The 21,307-nt window shown below is 46.2% G+C and overlaps 1 protein-coding gene across 5 annotated transcripts in view; it reads left to right on the forward strand.

The window, feature by feature from the left end:
• PDE9A (phosphodiesterase 9A) overlaps positions 1-21,307 on the forward strand; it is an 87,249-nt gene that overhangs the window by 37,648 nt on the left and 28,294 nt on the right. For 4 of the 5 annotated variants that reach the window (XM_077879318.1, XM_077879320.1, XM_077879321.1 and 1 more), the window contains exons 5-6: positions 19,367-19,421; positions 20,303-20,373. In XM_077879318.1, the coding sequence (XP_077735444.1) occupies positions 19,367-19,421; positions 20,303-20,373 (126 nt within the window). Of the gene's footprint in view, positions 1-11,029; positions 11,171-19,366; positions 19,422-20,302; positions 20,374-21,307 lie in introns of those variants that run through there. The other variant, XM_077879322.1, reaches the window with a different exon arrangement.

Here is a 21,307-nt window from a genome sequence, read left to right on the forward strand (position 1 = left end):
TTCCTGCCCTGGTCCTTGGCAACCACTGTCGCTATGGAGATGCCTGCTCTGGATGTCTCCCGTGATGGAGTATGTGGCCTTGTGAGTCTGGCCTCGTTCACGGAGCACAGCGTTTACAGGGCTCCTCTGTGAGGCAGCGCGTTCAGCGCTTCATCTTTGTTTGTGACCGAACTGTGTCCCATCAAGAGGACAAGCCACATTTTGTCTAAGCACACATCAGCTGATGACATTTGGGTGGCTTCCCCTCTGGCCTCTACGAGGGATGCGGTGGTGACCGAGGGTCTGCACATTTTCATGTGATACATGTTGAAACGAAGTGTTTGGAGATATATTGGGTCAAATAAAATATTAAAATGTTTTCAAAGTCTGGCACGTGCTCGGCAGCGCAGACCAGAGGTTACAGGTGCCACCAGCCGGACAGTCTCCTCTGACCCGAGTCCCGGGCCCTCCCACCCCACAGCCTGCAGACCTCCCGAGTGCAAAGTCACCCAAGATGTTGAGGGTTCACTGCCCTGGGAATAGTCCCAGAGAGAGAGAGAGAGAGAGAAGGAGCACCAAGGGACAAATGCACGGCATCCTTGCCGGGGTTGGGCAGGTGTCTGAGGTCGCCAGCACCCAGCACCGTTGCTCAGGGGACCCCCCACCCCGTGATGGGCTGTCCGCCCCCATGCACTGACCTGCGCTCCATGGGTCCATCTCTTCCCTCGCTCGCTCAGGCCCACAGCACGCACCCCAGAGTCTCCAGGGTCACGGCTGCACGCAGCTCCCCATCCATGGGTCTGCTTTCAAGCACCAGCCTGAGAGCTGCCCCCAGTCACTTGTCAGCTGGCAAAGCAGCTCAGGACAGCTTCCCACCACACTGCCCTTTAACTTCCCTGCAGAACAGGAAGCAGAAAACACACCCACCCGGCAGGGTCCTCACCGAGACAAATGATGCAATTCGTGCAAAATGCTTAGGCCAGAGCCTGCCAAGTGGTAAGAGCTCAGTAAACCGTAGCTGTCATGGGTAACGACCCAGAGCGTGGCTGAGTGGCTGAAGTCATGGCTCTGTGGCACTGCTGGCTTTAACAGGACGGGGACGGCCCTGAGCTGACCACGCGGGGTGCTGCCTGCAGTCACTCGCCGGTCAGGGGTGCACTTGCAATGTGAGCACGAATGCTTCGCTTACAAGAGATAATAATGCTCCTTAATAGTGTTTTCTAGTCTCAGGACAGCTTCCTGGGGAAGAGCTTCATGATCAGCCTCAGTCGTCCCGACTCGCGTGATTTTTGAAACAGAAGGGAGGCGGCGGGGCCGTGAAAATGAACCCTGGTGCTGGGTTGCCTCGAGGGGCTTACCCCTTCCCGCTGTCTTGTCTCTGGGTGGTCCCGCCAACGATGGCTGCGGCGGCACCTCGCTGTGCTGGCGGACACCCTGGTGGTGCACAGTCGTTCGAGGCCTTGGGAATCTGCGTCCTGACCACAGATTTGGGTGACACGGAAATGGTGGTGTCCAAACATGACTGGGGGGACCTCAGCTGGAGCCGCCGTCTGCCTCTGGGCACTTGGAGGGCTGGGCAGAGCCACACGTGCCCGCGACCCCTCCAGCCTCCTGGGACCTGCGCACATTTTGATGAAAGCTCCCGTGCGTGTAACCACCTCCCCATCAAGGTGAAGAGCCGTTGTGTCACCCTGAAACATCCCCCCGGCCCTCCTTCCCCGTGCGTCCCCACATACCCTATGAAGCCACTGCTCCGACTTGACTGTCCTGGAACCTCCCGCAAGAGCAGGGTCTGGATTCCATCAGCATCGTGACTTTAAGATGCACGCGTGTAGCTTATTCACTTCCGCATGCAGAGTAGAGTTCCATCGCACAAGTACTCGGTGCCGGTTCACCGCTGCGCCTGTCGGGCCTCCGTGGGTGGTCTCAGCGTAAGGCACTGTGAACAGCGCACAGACTGTCTTCCCGTGACAGTATCCGTCGGTTATCTTGGGTCACGACCCTGGGGTGATGTCACTGGTTCATATGATAAATGTAAGCTTAATTCTCTAAGAAACTGCCCGCTGTTTTCCCAAGTGGTTGTGTGGTTTTACAGTCCCACCAGCCGTGTGGGAGTGACCAGGTGCTCCACAAACAACCCAGTGTGACCTTCTCAGTGTTTTAAATTTTTAGAACTCCAGAAGGTGTAAAACTGTATTTCCTTATCACCTTAATTTCTATTTCTTAGATCACATAATGATTGTTCAGCATGTTTTTATGTGCTTGTTGACTATTTGAATGTCTTATTTTGTGAAGTGTCTGTTCTATGTGTTTCGCTCATTTTGTAAGTGGGCGTGTTTTTTTTTTAAATCACTAGTTTGTAGGAAATTCCATATTATCTGGATATAATTCATCTGCCAGATATATGTATAACAAGTATTTTTTCCTATTTCGTGGCTTATCTTTTTCATTTTCTTTTTTTCTTTTTTCTTTTTTAAAGATTTATTTATTTATTCGTGAGAGACACAGAGAGAGAGGCAGAGACACAGGCAGAGGGGGAAGTAGGCTCCCTGTTGGGGAGCCTGATGTGGGACTCGATCCTGGGACCCCGGGGTCACACCCTAAGCCAAAGGCAGACGCTCAACCACTGAGCCACCCAGGCAACCCCTTTTTTTATTTTCTTAATGAGGGCATTTAATGAACAAAAGTTTCTAACTTGATAAAGTCTAAATTAACAAGTTACTCTTTTATGAATTGTATTTTCTGTGTCTTCTCTAAGAATCCTTTTTCTGCCCCCCAGGTAGAAAGATAACATACATTTTTAGAAGATTTGGAGTTACAGCTGTTATATTTTAGTCTAGGATGCAATTATCCAATTTAAATTGATTTTTGTCTGTGGTGTGAGGTAGGGGTTGACCGTCTTTTTTCTTTTTGATACATATTTTTTCTTATTCGATTGTTATAACACAATGTGTTAAAAAGACTTCCCTTGTTCCATTGAATCACTTAGATGCCTTTCTTGAAAATTACTTGTCTTTCTAAGTGTGGGCCTCTTTGTAGTGTTTCTGTTCTGTTTCTCTGATCTGTGTGTCTGTCTTGACACCAATAATACACTGGCTTAATTGCTAGAACATATTTGTGCTTTTTTTTGCAGTTACATGGATCTTTTCTTTTCCCTATAAATTTCAGAATTAAGAATCAGCACATCAATTTCTTTTTAAAAAGCCACCTATGACTTCAATTGGGAATGCATCCTATTAGAGATTGATTTGGGAACGTTAACATCTTAACTACATTGAGTGTCCCAGCCCATGAACGCGATACATCGCTTCACTTACTCAGATCTTCCTTAACTTCTCTCAACAAAGTTTTATAGCATTCAAGATAAAGGTCCTGCATATCTTTTTTTTTTTTTTTTTTTAGGTCCTGCATATCTTTTGTTAAATTTATTCCTTGGCATTTTCCATTTTCTGGTGTTATTGTCAAGGGGATCTGAATTTAATTTTCCATTTGTCTGCTGCTAGTTTATAAAAATACAGCAGATTTATGTATATTGACATAGTCTCTTCTGACATTGCTTATTAATTCATTTATTATTTTGGGTAGTTATTTTCTAGATTCCTAGGATTTCCCATAGAGGCAGTCATATCTTCTGATAATAAAGAGACTTTTGCTTCTAGCATTCCAGTCTTTTTGGTTTTTATCTCTTTCACTTGTCTGTTGCCCTGGTTGAAACTCCAATACTGCTAAGTAAAAGTGAGAGCTTATCCCAGGCTCAGGGAGATGCATTCTCTCACTGCTAAGCGTGACATGAGCCACAGGTGTGTTGTACGTGCCCCTTATTGGGTTGAGGGAGTCTTCTCCTAGTTTGCTAAACATTTTTTTTGTCAAATGTTCTTTGACACAATTCTCTGTTGAATTGCATCAGGTGTTTTTCTGCATCTGTTGAGATGGGTTGATGCAATCTCCTTTTATTCCTGGGTTTCTAGTGGCTTTTATCATAAACAGGTGTTGGATGCTGTCACACACTCCACTTCATTTAGAGATGATCATATGATTTTTCTCCTTTTGTCTGCTCAGATAGTGAGTTATGTTGACTGATTTCCAGATGTTAAAAGCACTCTGCTTTTCCAGAATAACCCCACTTGTATTAATAGAAAAATACTTAGGAATGAGTTTTTAAAAGGGGGCACAGGCCCTCTACCCTGATGTAGGATGTATTCTCCTTTATTTTTTTTTTGTATTCTCCTTTATAAACTGCTGAATTTTATTTCCTAATAATATTAGGAATTTTTAAGGATTTTTGTATCAGTGTTCAAGTGGGATATTGGTTCATAACCTATTTCTCATAACGTCTTTGTTATATTTGTATGGTGAGATGTTGGTGGCCTTATGGAACATGTTGCGAGGTTTGCTTCCTTCTCTCTATTTTCTGAAAGATTGTATGTGATTTTGCTATTATTTCTTCCTCTGTCCATTTATATGTAATGTATTTATTGATATGGTTGAGGTTAGGTTTGCCATGTTGCTATTTGCCTTTTATTGATCTTGGGCTTCATCTCCTGTTCCTCTTCTTCTGCCTTTTCTTGGCTTAACTGGATTAATTTTTGCATTCCATTTTATTCCTTCTATTGGCTTGTTAGCCAATACTATGCTTTTTAGCATTATTTTCAGTTGATTGTTCTAGGTATTACACTATGCATCCTTAGCTTTTTATTTTTATTTTTTATTTTTTTTAATTTTTTTTTTATTTATGATAGTCACAGAGAGAGAGAGAGAGAGAGGCAGAGACACAGGCAGAGGGAGAAGCAGGCTCCATGCACCAGGAGCCCGACGTGGGATTCGATCCCGGGTCTCCAGGATCGCGCCCTGGGCCAAAGGCAGGCGCCAAACTGCTGCGCCACCCAGGGATTCCCAGCTTTTTAAATTGTAGACTCTATTTTTTATTTTTTCAAAGGTTTTATTTATTTATTTAAGAGAGAGAAAGAGCTCTCAAGCAGGGGGACTGGCAGAAGAAGAAGGAGAAGTAGACTTCCCTGCCGAGCAGGGAGACTGACACAGGCCTCAATACCACCCCAAGATCATTACCTAAGTGGAAGGCAGATGCTTAACCAACCAAGCCACCTAGGCACCCCTAGACTTTATTTTTTAGAGAAGTTTTAGATTCACAGCAAAATGGAATAAAAGGCATGGAGAGTTCCGGTGTAGTCCTTCTCCACCCACACACTCAGCCTCTCCCGCCACTGACACCCCTGCATTAGAGCTCTAAAGGAGCCAACAATGACATGTCATTACCAGTCAAAGTCCATAGTGTACTTTAGGGTTCACTCTTGGTGTCATACGTAGTGTGGTTTTGACGGAGGCATAATGACATGTACCCCTGTTACAGTATCATGACATTTCTCTGCCTTAAAAATCCTCTGTGCTCCACTTGTTCATCCATCCCTCCCCCCAAACTCTTGGCAACCACTGATCTTCTTACTATCTCCACAGATCCACCTTTTCTAGAATGTCCATAGTTGGCACATACACTATGCAACCTTTCCAGGTTGGTTTCTTTCACTTAGTGGTATGCAGGTAAGATACCTCTATGTCTTTAATGGCTTGATAGCTCATTTCTTTTTAATGCTGAATAATATTTCATCGTATGGATGCTCTGGAGTGTATCCATTCATCATCATGGTTGCCTCAAAGTTTTGGTGATTATGAACAGAGTGGCCATAAATATCTGTGTGAAGGTATTGTGTGGAAGTAAGTTTGCAATGCCTTTGGGTAGACTCCCAGGAGCGCAACTGCTGGATCATTTGGTAAGAGTACCTTTACCTTCGTGACCATCAAACTGTCTTCCAAAGTACCTGCACCATCCTTCCTTCCTGCCAGCAGTGAATGGGAGCTCCTGCTGCTCCACATCCTTGCCTAGCATTTGGTGTTGTCTCGGATTTTCACCACTCTAATAGGTGTATGGTGGTATATCTCATTGTTATTTTAGTTTGCAATTCCCTAACATATGATGTTGGGTATCTTTTCATATATTTATTTGCCATCTGTATATCCTCATTTCTTGAAGTGTCTTTTCAGATCTTTTGCCTATTTTTAAATCATCCTTAACTTTTTAGTCTATTTAAAATTAATGTCATACTATTTCACATAAAAAGTAAGAACTCTGTAGCAGTTTAATTCCTCCCCTGCAGTGTTTGCCATATATTTTACATCTATGCTATAGACATTCCTCCAAAATTCATATGTTGAAATTCATCCCAATGTGATGGTGTTAGGAGGTGCAGCTTTTTTTTTTTTAAGATTTTATTTATTTATTCATGAGAGACATGGAGAGAGAGGCAGAGACACAGGCAAAGGGAGAAGCAGGCTCCCTGTGGGGACTCCAATTCAGGACTCGATCCCAGGACCCCAGGATCATGACCTGAGCCAAAGGCAGATGCTCAATCACTGAGCCACCCAGGCATCCCAGAGAAGGTGGGGCCTTTGGGATGTGATTAGGTCATGAGTACAAAACCCTCATGAAGGGGATTAGTGTCCTTATATAAGGGACCCCAGAGAACTCCCTTGCCCCTTCTACCACCTGAGGACACGACAAGGAGACAGCCATCCATGAACAAAGAAGCAGGCCCTCACCAAACACCAAATCTGCTAGCACCTTGATCTTGGAATTCCAGCTTCCAGAGCTATGAGAAATAAATTAAAACCAGTCTGTAGCATTCTGTTCAAGCAGACCAAACAGACTAAGACAATCTATGTAATACAATATTACCATTTTTGTTTTCAAGAGCCAGTTGTCTTTTCAGGAAATTATGAAAAGAAACTTAAAGATCATTTTTTAGAAGTCTTTATTTAGCCACCTGGGTGGCTCAGTCATTTTTGGGTGTCTGCCCTCAGCTCAGGTCATGATCCCAGGGTCCTGGTATCAAGCCCCACTTTGGGCTCCTGCTCAGCAAGGAGCCTGCTTCTCCCTCTCCCTCTGTCTGCCACTCCTCCTGCTTGTGCTCTCTCTCTCTAGTGCTCTATCTCTCTTTCTCAAATAAATAAATAAAATCTTTTTTTAAGTTTTTATTTAAGTAATCTCTACACTCAACATAGGGTTCAAACTCATAACCCTGAGATCAAGAGTCACGTATTCCTCCAACTGAGCCAGCCAGTTGCCCCTAAAGATAATTTTTTATAGTTAATTACATATGTGTCATCCCTGGTGCTTTTACTTACTCCTGTAGATTCCAACTTCTAACTGGTGTTATAGCCCTTCAGCCTGATGAATTTCTTTTTTCTTTTAACATTTCTTGCTATGCAGAACCGCTAATGACTAATTCCCCCAGCTTTTGCTTACCCGAACATGTTTTTTTATTTTGCCTTCATGTTGAAAGATGGTTTCTCAGGGTATAGAATTCTGCACTTGTGGTTTGGTTTGTTTTTATAATTTGAAAGAAGCTTAAAGATGTTGAATCATTTTTTTCTGCCTTCATCATTTCTGATGAGAAATCAGCTTTCACTCTATCATTATTCCCTGTAAAAATTGTGCCTTCCCTCCCCCCTCCCCGCCTCCTCTGGCTGCTTTCAAGGTGCTTGTCTTTTATCTTTGGGTTGCAGCGGTTTGATTATGATGTACCTGGCTCTGGTGTTCTTTTTGTTTGTCCTACCTGGTATTTATTGAGTTTCTGTGATCTATAAACTCTGGTTTTCACCAAATTTGTGAATTTTTCAGCTTTATTTCTTTAAATGTATTTTATGCATCATTCTATCCCAACTTTTCTTCTGAGATCCAATTGCATGTATGTTAGAAGTTTGCTATTGTCCCTCAAGTGGTTGGCTCTGTTATTTTTTAATCTCTTTTCTTTCTGGTCTACAGATTGCATAATTTCTGTTGATCTGTCCTCAATTTTTCCTGACTCTTCTGTTTACTCAAAACTGCTATAAGCCCATCCATGAATGTTTTGAAGTACAGTTTTAAATTCTACCATTTTTGTTTGATTCTTACTCATAGATTCCCATCTTGTGATCCTCCATCTGCTTACTATTTACTGACATCCTTTCCTTTAGGTCCTTAGACATAACTATAATTGCTTCATTAAGGTTTGGTCTGCTAATTTCACCATCTGAGTCATCTAGGGTTTCTGTTGGGTGACTTTTTTCTTGCTGCATGTCACATTTTCCTGATTCTTTGCATCTCACTTTTTTAGTGTAGACTTATGAATATTACATTGCAGAGATCCTGGATTTTGTTATCTTCCTCTGAAGAGTGTTGATTTTTTGTCGTTCTTGTTCTAGCTGCCAATTAAATTACTAAGTGATCACTTTGAACTGTGGAGGCCTGGTTTTATGCTTTGTTACGATACATCTCTAGAAAAAAAAAAAAAGATACATCTCTAAATGTGGCCCCTCTGGCACTTCAACAGGAAGCCTGAGGTGTTTGTCAAGAGCCCTTTAAGTTAACTGGACTCAGACTCCAAGCTTTGTCTTGCATGTGGTGGGCAACACTGAAATCTGTGCTAAGCTTTCTCGTCCTCCCAGGAGCACATGCATGTGCAATTCAGGGAAGGATTAGGGGGGGAATAGGAAAGTTCTTACAGAACTTCCTCCTTTGGGAATTTCCCCTTTCATTTCTACCCTCTCTGACAACCCTGGACCCTGCCCTCTGAACCCTTGAAACCCAGTGACCTTGTAGCTTTCTGCCTAAGTTCTAGCCAGCTCCCATTGTAAGCTCACGCCACACGAGAACATAGAAATCTTCTTCCTTTCTTCTCTAGCAGCACAGCTAGAGAACTATGTACCATAGCTTATCCAATTAGTCCCCCATCAGTGGATATCTATGTTGTTTCTCATCTTTGGTTATTACAAATGATCAGTTAGCCAATTTTTATTCTTCTTATCATAGCCTCTACAGGTGTGTGCAACATGCTAAAAAGTCTGTAGATGGAGTAAAACCTTTAATTTGCAAAAAACTCAATCTTCATTTTCTTTTTAATTTTATTTATTTATTCATGAGAGACACAGAGAGAGAGAGAGAAGCAGAGACACCGGTAGAAGGAAAAGCAGGCTCCATGCAGGGAGCCTAATGTGGGACTTGATCCCATGACCCCAGGATCACACCCTGGGCTGAAGGTGTCACTAAACCGCTGGGCCCCTGGGGCTGCCCAAAGACTCAGTCTTTAATAGATTTTTGCAAAAGTCCTGTCCCTTGTACCATAACCCATTCATTGATTAGATCAGAGTTTCTCCTCACAGAATTCTTCCAGAAACTAGTCTTATGGCATCATCCTGACATACGCATATAGTGGACAGAGTCCCACCAACAGGTACAATCCACTGCTCATGGTCAAATTCAAATGCGTCCAGGGCATTCTCACTAGAATATCATACCTGCACCCTTTTCCCTCAAAAGTACACCACACCTCATCAACCGTAGGGGGGTTATTTCGGAGAGAGGAGGAGCATGTGCAGAACATTCTTCCTCCGTGGCTAAGTGCCACAGTGCCTGATTTTTGCAGCCCTGAATGGGAACATGACTGGGGTAGAGGGCAGGATGAGTTTGGCCTTGTCATGACTAAACCTCTCTTATATCACACAGCCACATCAGGTCACTAAGAGGGTTAAATGACCAATATGTACAAACCACTTAGAACAGTGCCTAGAACATAGTAAGCGCTCAATAAAGATGGCTATGGTTGCTGCGATCTATAAAACAATAAAGGAAATGTGCATTGCTAGCTGTCCCAGAGGCAACTCCCCTTATAGGCATTTGTCTTGCAAAGCGAACCTAAGGAGAAGGGCCGAGGGAGAAATCGTACCCAGACACCCAGGATCGAATTAAACTCTGCAGAATATGAAATCGCCCTCTCCAAAACCGGAAGAGGTAAACCTCCACCCTATTCCTGCCTCTGAGGTGCCACGAGTCCATAATGATCCTGCTCGTCGCCTGGCCAAGACGGTCGCAAGACACACACACCAGAATTTCCGATGTGGTTATCGGGGCCCTGATAACCTTGGTCCACCTTGCTTTCTCTGTTCCATCTGAAGGTTAACAGGAGGCGAAAGCGTTCGCCGAGGTCACCACCAGCCATAGGGAAGCATCCCTTTGGCCGCTGATAAATGTGAGTGATTTCCCGGTAAGCCAGGCCCCGGAAAGGGCACCTGTGCCTTTAAACAACAAGGTGAAGTCACTGTTAATCATATAACTTTATTGTGCTCCTGGGTTATCAGGGAAACATCCTCGTTCTGCACGTCTGTTTTATGACATCCATAAACACTGAATTGCCGATGACTGTGCCCTGGGCCAGAATGTCCTCTGTCAGGCTAGAGGGGCCGGGAGAGCAAAAGTGGGACAGAGGTGAGTTCACCCCTCCTGCTTCCCTGGAGAAGGGTGGCGACACCCTGCGAAGGAGGGTAGACAGGAGGCCCCCTCCCCATCCCCCTAGGCAGAGCCCTGGACAAGAGTGGTAACAAATAAATGCGCCACCCCCCACCCCACCCAGTCTTCAGGGTCTTGGGGGTGTCCCTTGGGTGCTCGATAATGTGGATTATTTTCCCAAATGCAATGTAAGATGCCCTTCTCTGGAGCCATAGCCGTGTTTGTTCTGTAAATACTTTGGGAGAATGTCTGTCACATAAACGTCTCTGGAAGGATGCTCAGCATCTCACCCCAGGCTTCCGGGTGAGACTGGTAAGGGGAAACCCCGCTGGCTCCCCGCCTCAGGTAACAGCCGGAGCTCCACAGTGGGGTTGCGCAACCCTGCCCCCCCAACCCGAGAGGCGGACCAGTCGTGGCTCCCGCAGGGGGTCAAGTGCCCAGCCTGAGTCCCCATGCCCCCTGCCCTCGGAGTGCAGGTTCGGGGCCCAGCGTGTTACAAGGGCCCGGCTTGCGTTCACTGGCTCCGGGGGAGAAGGGTGCATGCCCAGCCCAGCTCAGGTGAGCGGAGAGACGTAAGCGTGGCCGTCACTGTGATCCTCCTGCTCAGCACCCGATGAAGAGATATGCCCGCCAGCTGGCTGGCCAATCGAGTTAGTGCATCATGTCAACTGCTGTTTAGAGTAGCAATTATACGTTAGGCTGTCCTATTGATCAGTTAAACCAGATTTCCATGCCACTCGGTGTGGGGGAGACTTGGGACTTGTCTGAAACGAGTAAACAATTCCTGGAAGGGCCGGGAGAGGCGGAGGCAGGTTCCTTGAAGCGTCTGCGGCGGCCGAGGAGCCCCCAGCAGCGGTGAGTGCGCGGCTCCCCCGTCACTGCGAGAGCAGCTGGGGGAGCACGGAGGGGAGGGCGCCCCACTCCCCCATCCTGCCCCTGAGCCCCGAACTCCCGTGGCTCTGTGCCAGGGGCCGGGGCCGGGGCCTTGTGCGTGCAGCTCTGCAGCCCGCAGCCGGTAGGTTGGTGCAGTGGCGTCCTACCAGCTGGCCAGACTCCGCCAAACTCCGGGATGGCCCTGGAACTAAAGGAACCTCTGTCCTGTGAGTGTCTGCCCCCAGCGGCATACGCACAGGGGCCCATCACCTGAGAAGCCAGCGGACTGGCACCCCTGACACCGGCGTGCAGGCCAGGGCAGGGGTGAGAGGCGGATGACGGGCCTGCTGACGCCTCCGTCCTCAGGCCTGGTCGTGTGGGCGCCCCGATCTTTCACCGGTATTGGAGCCCTGGGTGCTGAGGACTGAGTCCCGGGGAGCTCAGAGCTGCACCCGTGAAGCCCCCCGCCATGCCCAGGTGGGGACCCTCCCAGACGGTCTGGCAGCTGCTCCGCTGGAACAGGTGTCTCTGCAGAGCATGTGGGTTGCCCGTGGACACCTGCTGGCTGTCCCCCGCCTCCATCACGTGGGGCAGCGGTGGTCCTTCCCGACTCCCCGTGCCCGCCGGGCCTGCTTCCCACCCTCCCCGTCTCCCGACCCCAAGGACCCAGCATTTCCAGCGCCGAGCCGCTGGCATGCCTCGTCACCGCTGGCTGGTCTCAAAGTGATGAGGAAATTCTCAAAGCAAGATGCAGGAATGTGCATTACTTTTTATTTATTTTTTTTTTGCATTAGTTTTTAAAATGCAATATATGCCACGCTGCATTGAGGGGGAAGAGATGGATTTCCTACTAATGTCACATCTTTCTGGTAGGGTGTACCTGGAAGGCTGGGGAATGACTAACATTGCAATTGGACACTGCTCGTTGCCCCACATCCAGGGCTTCAGGGCCCTCTGAGGGTTCCAGAGGCAGGAGCAGAGTGCAGAGCACACGCTCAGTGGGGCACAAGCAGGACGTAACTCTCAGAGCCCAGCCTGTGCCCCCCGTGGGCCGGGACTCACCGGGACAGGCCCTGCAAGGAGGGAAGGGTGTCCCGAAGGACATGTGGCCGTCCAGGCCAGCCGCAGCAATGGCCAACAGGGGCTGCACTCGTGCACACGGAATCACAATTCATCTCAAGTTCTGAAATCCGCTGGGAGGAAGCGGTGGCGGCCGCAGGAATTCCAGGGAGCCGGGCTGGGGAGGGGGAGGCACCATTTCCTGATCAGGGCTCTGTTTATGGATGTGTGGGTGTGGTTGGCCTTTGTGCACACAGGCATTTTTGCCTCCGTCCCCTTGCAAAAGAATGCAGATTGCGCTGTATCGAAAGCACTCAGGGGCTGCGGCGTTGCTCCGGGTAGGGCATCGGGGACAGCACGGTGACCCAGGTGACAGCGCCCAGGGGCTGATCTCACGGGGAGCCCAGCCTCCCGCCCGGGCCCTTTCTGGGAACCGGGCCCTTTCTGAGAACCTGGAACGTGCTGGCTGGAGTTGGGCTGAGGCGTAGCTGTCCCGTGGACCAGAGCACGAACGGCCGCCCGTGGACTGAGCCGGGGGCAGAGGAAGTACAGGGTGAAGGAGGAAAAGCAGTAGGGGTGCACGCGCTGGAAATTAAAAGTGGGCATTAAAATGCTGAGATGCGCAAAGGAACCCACCTCAGGAGTCCAATGGGAAATTGCTCCTTAACTTTTTGAATCCATCCTGTGTATAAAAAGGTTTATTAAGCTCTTCATTTTAAGATAATTGTAGAAGAGCACACGGTTGTAAAGAAAACTACATCGAGAGTCTGCGTGCCCCTTCCCCCCTCCGCCCCCATGGTAGCATCTTTCCACACATGGTAGGATGTCCTCAACCAGGCTGTGGACGTGAATACGGTCCTGGTACAGAGCGCTCCAGCCCCACGGAGATACTTCCTCCGTGACCCCTGACAATCACTCTGTTCTCTGTTTCTGTCACTTGGCCGTTTCAAGAGCCTTCTATGAATGTGTCTCAGTAGGGAACTGTGGGGACTGGCTTCTTTTACTCACCGTGTGTCCTGGAAATCCTTCCAGGCTGCCGTGTGGCCTAACTAGCTCGGTTCTTTCTGGAAGTGAGTAGCGTTCCCTGCGGTGGACCGACCACAGCCCGTCTAGCCCGTCGCCCATCCAAGGGCGTCTGAGTTGTTTCAGTTTGGGGCTGTCACAAATAAAGGTGCTCTGAGCATCCTGTGCAGGTTTTCGTGTGACCCTAAATTTTCATCTCTCTGCCCTGGGGTGCACTTGCTAAGCCATGCACGTTCCCACCAGCAACGTGTGAGTAGTCAGTCCAGTTTATCCACACCATTACCAGCCTTTAGGGTTGTCATTGTTTTGGGGGGGAGGGGGTTGTCGTTTAATTTTAGCCTTTCTGACAAGTCCGCCGTGATCATTCACTGTGGTTTTAATTTGCGTCTCCTGATGGCCCTCGATGCTCAGCATCTTTTCACGCACTTGCTCTCCCTCTGCGTGTTTTCTTCAAAAAAAATGTCTGCTAGTGTCTCTTGCCCGTTTTCAAATTGGGCTGTTTTGTTTTTTACCACTGAGGGACTTTTTTTGGTGTTTGTTTTTTTTCAATCTGCAGAATTTATTTCATGGAGCTTACTGTTGAGTTTTGACAGCTCTTTTCATGCCCTATATTCAAGTCGTCGGATGCAGTTTACGAGTATCTGCTTGCAAAGACCGTAGCTCATCCTCCTATCCTCTCGCTGGCCTTTCTCAGAGCAAGAGCTTTGCTTCTCATGGAATTCGGTTTATCCATTTTCCCTCTTATGACTTGTATTCATGATGTCAAGCCTAGGAATTCTGCTTAGCCCAAGAACCTGGAGATTTTCTCCTATTTTTTTTTCTAAAAGCTTTATAGTTTTGTATTTTACATCCATGGTCCATTTGGCATTAATTTTCATATGAGTTGTGAGGTTTAGGTCAAGTTTCATTGTCCTGCCAGGAGTATTTGATCCATATTTACTGAAAAGACTCCTGCGTTGAGTTACCTTAACGCGCTGGCCGAAATCAGTCGGGCATATATGTATGGATACAATTCCGGTTCTCTGTTCTGTTCCTTGAGATCCATGTCTACCCCTCCAGTCACATCACACAGGCCTCAATACTGTAGCTGTGTACAAGCCTACCGTGGTGTATTGGGCTTTGCAGGTATTGGGTTTTTTTCACCAATTGAAGATTTGTGCTAAACCCGCACCAAGCAAATCTGTAGGCACTATTTTCCCAACAGCCTTTGCTTACTGCCCGTCTCTGTGTCACACTTTGGTAATTCTTGGAATAGCCCAAACTTTTTCATTATTATTATATTTGAATGGCTGCAATCTCATAACATTTTAACAGATGAGGAGTTGCTTCTTACGAATGAGCAAAGAAAGTGGTTTCTTGAGATGACATCTACTCTCGGTAAAGATGCTGTGAAGATCGTTGCAACGGCAACAAGGGATTTAGAATATGACGTAAACTTCATTGAGAAAGCAGAGGCAGGGTTTGAGAGGATTGACTCCAGTTTTGAAAGTTCTACTTGTGGGCAAAATGGTGCCGAAGTGCATTGTATGCTACAGAGAAATCCTTCATGAAAGGAGGAGCCCGTGGATGTTGCTGACTTCACTGTGGATTTTATTTTAAGAAATTGTCAACCACCCCAGTCTTCAACATCCACAGCCTGACTTGTCCATAGCTATCAGTATGGAGGCAGGACTCTCCACCAGCAAAAAGATCAGGACTCATTGAGAGCTCAGATGACAGTTAGCATTTCTTAGCAATAAAGTATCTTTTTAGAGTATGTAAATTTTTTAGACATTATGTTACTGTACACTTAATGCCCTGCAGTATAGTATAAACATAATTTTTATATACACTGGGAGACCAAACAATTCATTTTGACTCAGTTTTTTGTGATATTCGAATTCATTAAAGTGGTCTGAACTCAAATCTGTGGTATCTCCAAGGCCTGCCTATAAAAGGTCTTAAAATCAGATAGACTGATTCAACCCCCTTTATCTTCTTTTTTAAAATTGTTTTAACTATTCTAATTCCTTTGCATTTCCATATAAACGTTAGAATAATTGTATCTGTTTCCATGAGAATCTTGCTGGAGTTTTACTAGGAATTATGTTAAAACCATATATCACTTTGGGGAGAATTGACATCTTTACTATGTGAAGTCTCCCAAACCATGAACATGGTATGTCTTTTTATTTCTATCTTTTTTTTTCTTCCATCAGTGTTTTGTAGTTCTGTTATGTTCTATTTATATCTTAGTTTTGAGGGTTTTGTTTTTTTTTTTTAGTGTTTGTACAGTGGTATTGTAATTTTAATTTCAGTGTCTGGTCATTGCTAGTATATGTAAATACAATCAATTTTGTATATGTGCCCTGTATCCTGTGGCCTGCTAAACTCGTTTATTAGTTCTAGGAGAGTTTTTTGTAAGTGCCTTGGAATGTTTTGTGTAGAAAATAATGTCATTGACACACAGGGACCATTTTATTTCTTCCTTTATGATTTGCTTTCCTTCTTTCTTTTTTTTTTTTTTTTTTTTTTTCTTGCTGGCTTTTTCTTGCCTTGTTCCACTGGCTAGAACTTCTAGCACAATGTTTAACGAGAATAGTGAGAGCAGACGTCCCTGCCTCATCACAGTTTAGGCAAGAAGCATTTAGTCTTTCACTATGAAGTACAATGTGAGCTGCAGGTTTTTGGTAGATGTTCTTTATCTACTTGAAGAAGTTCTCCTCTATTCTTGCTTTTCTGAGAGTTTACCAAATGAACAGATGTTAAATATTTTTTCCAATGTTTTAATGAATTGATATGATTGTGTGTTTTTTCTTTAGCTGTTAAAATAGTAGATTACATTCATTGATTTTCAAATATTGAGCCAGCCTCAAATCCTTCAAATTAACCCCACTTAATCTTGATGTATAATCATTTTTATATTTTGCTGAATTCTAATATTGTGTTAAGGATTTTTGCATCTACATTCATGAGGAATAAAGATCTGTCCTTTTTTTTTATCATCTTTGTCTGGATTTGGTATTAATGCTGGCTTCATAAAATGAATTGGAAAGTGTTCCCTCCTCTTCTATTTTCTGGAAGGAATTGTTTAGAAATGTGTTAATTCTTCTTTAAATGTTTGGTGGAGGGATCCCTGGGTGGCACAGTGGTTTGGCGCCTGCCAATGGCCCAGGGCGCGATCCTGGAGACCCGGGATCGAATCCCACATCAGGCTTCCGGTGCATGGAGCCTGCTTCTCCCTCTGCCTGTGTCTCTGCCTCTCTCTCTCTCTCTGTGACTATCATTAAAAAAAATAAAATAAAATAAAAATAAAATAAATAAATAAATAAATGTTTGGTGGAATTCTCCAAATGGTACAGTGAAACCATCTGTACCTGGAAATTTCTTTGGGGGGAGCTTTAAAATGACAAATTCGATTTCCCTAATAGTTTTAGGCTGTTCAAATTACCTATTTCAGGGACTCCTGAGTGGCTTAGTGATTGAGCATCTGCCTTTGGCTCAGGTCATGATCCTGGGGTCCAGGGATCGAGTCCCACAACGGGCTCCCCACAGGGAGCCTGCTTCTCCCTCTGCCTGTGTCTCTGCCTCTCTCTCTCTATGTCTCTAACAAATAAATAAATAAAATATTTTTTAAAAATTACCTATTTCTTATTGGGTGAATGTGGTAGTTCATGCTTTTCCAGAAATTGCTCTATTTTTCCCCAAGATTTCAAATTTATGTGTGTAAAGTTGTGTGCAGTGACCCTTATTATCCTTCAGTGTTTGTAGTCCTATTCCCCCCTTCATTCCAAATATTGCAAAGCTGTGTCTTCTCCCTGTGGTATTTTTGCCAATCTTGCTAGAGATTTATCAATTTATAAATATTTTTAAATAACCAGCTCTTGACTTCATTGATTTTCTGCATTGTTTTACTGTTTTCTTTCTCACTTATTTCTGGTTTTATTACTTCCTCCCCTTCTTTGGCTCTTGTTGTGGATTTACTTTGCTCTTCTTTTTCTAGTCTCTTAGATTATGGAGTTGAATTTCTCCTCCCTTCTAATGTAGGCATTTACTGCTATAAATGTCCCTCTCAGCACTGCATTAGCTATGTCTCACAGCTAAGTTTGGGTGTATTCTATTTTCATTTTCATTCAGTTCAATGTCCATTTTTATTTATTTTGAAACTTCCTCTTTGACCCATGAATTACTCAGAGGTGTATTGTTTAATTTCCAAGATTCTCCTATGATCTGTTACTGATTTCCAATTGGATTCTCTTATGGTCCCAGACCATACTCTGCATGGTTTTCTTTTAAATTTGTTGAGGTTTTCTGTGTGGTCCAGGATATCTCTGTCTTGGTCTATGCTTCCTAGGCATCTGAAAAGAATATGTGTTCTGCTGTTGTTAGGGGGAGTGGTCTGTTGATTGTTTGATGGACTTCTCAATGTATGTCAAGTCTTTAAGATCATTAGCTCTCAACGGTTATGTGATACATTATTTCTCCTAAGATTCAGAATAAGTGATCTAAAATCCTGCTGAGTTCACCAAGGAGGACGGTGAAACTTTCTCACTGGTGGCTTTTGTCAGTGGAGTCACTGTTTCTCTTCTCTGGTATGGGTGCAGGTCCCCTTGAACGACAGGGCCTTGGATTGGATCAGTCAGCAGCTCCACAAAGGGCTCTGTGATAGATTTACTCTTATAGTTTCAGGAGATACAAGCCATCATTTTCCTTCTTCTCACCCAGTCCTCAGATGCTAAAGCCAGAGAGAACGTTGAGTCATCACTGGTCCATTTGGCAAATGAAAGGATGAGAGGTCTCAAGAAGCTAATTTAGATGGATTGGTTTTTAAATATGTTTCACGAAATTAACATATGTTCATTATGAAAATGTGTTAGATGTAGAGAAACTAAAAAATGTGTATATGATCTTACAACCAAAAAATAATTACTGTCATTATTTTGGAGTGCATCTTCCCAATGTCTTCATAAATAAGATCACGCTGTTATTACGGTTTTACAATCTCTGTCTTTTTTTTTTACTTTAACAAAAGACATGAATATTTTCCAAAATATTATTTCTGATTGCAGAATATATTTCCACAGGCCAAATACACAATCATTTATTTAAGGTCACTTAGGCTGTTGCAGCTTTCACCAGGTTAAATAACACCCTGACCAACATCTTCTATGTGTATGCACACGTTCCTTCCTAGAAATTGAGGCACTAGATCAGAACGTGAGAACATTTTTTTTTTTTTTTTTTTTTTTTTTTTTTGCCCTTGAGCCCTATCGCCAAACTGGATAACTGAGATTTCTTGTTTGTTTGGGCAGGTTTGGTTTGGTTTGGATTTCATTTGTTTGAGTTTTCACAGAGGGCTAGGCACACAGCCAGCAGAGATTACGTGACTCAGGAGTAGGTCCTGTGTAGGTTCTCCAGGTTTTGGGGTGTGAACTAACAGCCACCTGGAGCCAGAGCAAGCTCACTCCCTTCCCAGGAGCAGGGAGTGCTGGAAAGAACAGTGCTGTGAGCGTCTGTACCTTCCTATGAGGCCTCTGGCACCGGGCCCAGTCAGAAAACAGGAAAACTGGCAGGTTATATTCAGCCTGGGACCTGAACCTTGTGAAGCCACCACCCAGCCCAGGTTGACATGCCAGGCCACAAAGAGACAAACGGGCTCACCCCAGCCTGCTTCCTCTCTCCGGGACCTGCCATGAGAACATTGTGTTTTACATGTGAAATATGCCTTGAACTCGCCTTGTCCTAGTAATTACCCCCATAAAATAGAGCAGGGCACTAAGTGAAAACTTCCCGTATTTAGAGACCCAGTCCTGCCTGCTTTTTATGGCTGGTGCAGACTACGGGAGGACCAGAGTCGGGTCACTCTGCCGAGAGACCACTGAGAGACGGGTTGGTGGGAGCAGGCCAGGAGGGAAAGAGCCTCTGAAGGCGGACAGGAAGCTCCGGGCCCTGGCGAGGCCTTGGCGTGCTGACGGTGGGCCAGAGCATCCCTCCAGGTAACCCGGGCCGCTCCCTGCTGCCCCGTGGGTGCCACCTGCCCACAACATTCCGATTCGGGCCACGGTGATCCACAGACTTTTCCCCTACTGCATCTGTCTTTCTTTTTTTGGTTTATAGAGAAAGAAGAATTAATCCAGAGCGTGCTGACCCAGGTGGCAGAGCAGTTCTCAAGGTACAGAATCTTCTAGACACATAGTCCCAGGAGGGGTGCGTCTCTGTGAGCGGCCATGGTGGGCCCTTGCTGGGAGGCTGTGTTGGCTGGCAGGCTTTGGCGCATCACTCACCTGGAGGAGTGGCCTTCCAGGTGGAGTCTTTTCATGGCTTCAGTAACTAAGCCAGTTCGGACAGGGTCCGGGAAGCAGTTACCTTCTACACGGCGAGTGGGCACTTTTTAGGGGGGGAGCTTGTATCGCCCAGATTTTTTTCTCCACTCACTCTTCTGGGATTCAGATTCAATCTATGAGAATTGACACCATTTTTTCAATGGGCTTTAGAAGAAGTATTGCCGTGGAGATCCTGTGTAGACGTGGGGCTTCTTGCTGTTATGAGTTATCCTGCCAGTTCCAAAATAATGAATTGTACTGTGGCATCTCACTGCCCCGGGGCAGACGGGTGACCCACCCTTAAAGCCCAGGAGTGGCCGCAGTGAAGGAACTAGAGCCCGGAGAGGGCACGCTGGGGCCCCTGTAGGGTCTGTGCCCAGCAGGGCAGGGTGCCGGGACTGGGCCGTCCCTGTGGTGAGCGGAGGCCCCGGGGCGGCCGCCCAGAGCAGGTGCTCAGCGCCCAGGGGTGGGGAGGTAAACACACCCGCCTGCATGGTGCTGCTGTCCCTTCTATGGAAAATAGACCCTGGAGATCATTGGAGGCCGTGAGCTCCTTAAAAGCAACCCCTGGCGTCTGTGCCCCCCACAGGGGTGAGCCCACAGAGGGTGGGGTGCAGGGGGTGAGCCCACTGGGAGGCCTCGCCCAGGGCAGGGGTGCCGTAGAGGTTTGCCAAGCCCACTGCACCTTGAGAATTTTAAATCACGACTTGACTTTTTTCCCCACGCCTAGAGCATTTAAAATCAACGAACTGAAAGCTGAAGTCGCAAATCACCTGGCCGTGCTAGAGAAGCGAGTCGAATGTGAGTGAGTTTTCCATTTCCTTCTTGCTTGTCTTTTAACTCCTGTTTAAATGAACCGCTTCGCCTGGTGGTGGGTGGCGAGGGGAGCGAGGGGAGGCTGGGGGGAAGCGTGAATGTCTTCTCTTTGTGAAATGCTTGGAAATGACCTTGGATGCTGACGGAGGCGCCAACGGCGAGCATCTGTTTTACTGTGAGAGTCGCTTGGTGACAGGTGACAGGTCAGGAGACCACCATGGCTCGGGCCACCGCACCTGCTCGGTAGGAGCACATGGAAGCCTTGGGTGCAGGAGCCCCCACCCCCAGACCAGCCCCCTTGGGAGAGGAACTTGTGCTGAACGTCTTCGTGTTTCTTTTCCCATAAGCGAGGCAATCCCAGGCACTCGGTGTCTTCACGATTGGTTTCGGAATACGCCTGCCGAAGCATCGGCTCGTTCCCAGTCTCCGCCAAGGCAACTGGAAAAACTTCCAGCAAGTCCGGGAGAGTCAGTTCGGGTCTTGACTCAGGGGCCAAACAGCTAAAACTGGGAGGGGGACAGCCTTAGTGTCTCACCCTCTGTGTCCTCGTCCGTAAAATAAGGAGCAACGCTCGATTCTCACGCCTCGTGATTCCCCATCCGACTCACACATCTTTGTCAATGCCAAGGCAAAGGGCAGCGAATTTATTAAGCTCAGGGATGACGAGACGAAATCCAAACCCGAGGCCGGCAGAGCCGTGGCATCCCCAGACGCCTCCTGGCTGATTCGTATTCACAGGACGTACCGAATGTCACCTCCCATATCTTGTACGAATTGCTTGGATTTTTTTTTTCAAGAAGAATATTCAGGATCATGCAAAAACCCCATTCACCTTAATAACTGGAAGCATGACTTACATAGTCCTACTTCTCAGTAGGCTGACATTTAGAAAACCCATTTGGTATTCCGTCTTCAAAAC

The sequence above is a fragment of the Canis aureus genome, chromosome 30 (genome assembly GCF_053574225.1).
Source record: "Canis aureus isolate CA01 chromosome 30, VMU_Caureus_v.1.0, whole genome shotgun sequence".
Lineage (NCBI taxonomy): Eukaryota > Metazoa > Chordata > Mammalia > Carnivora > Canidae > Canis > Canis aureus.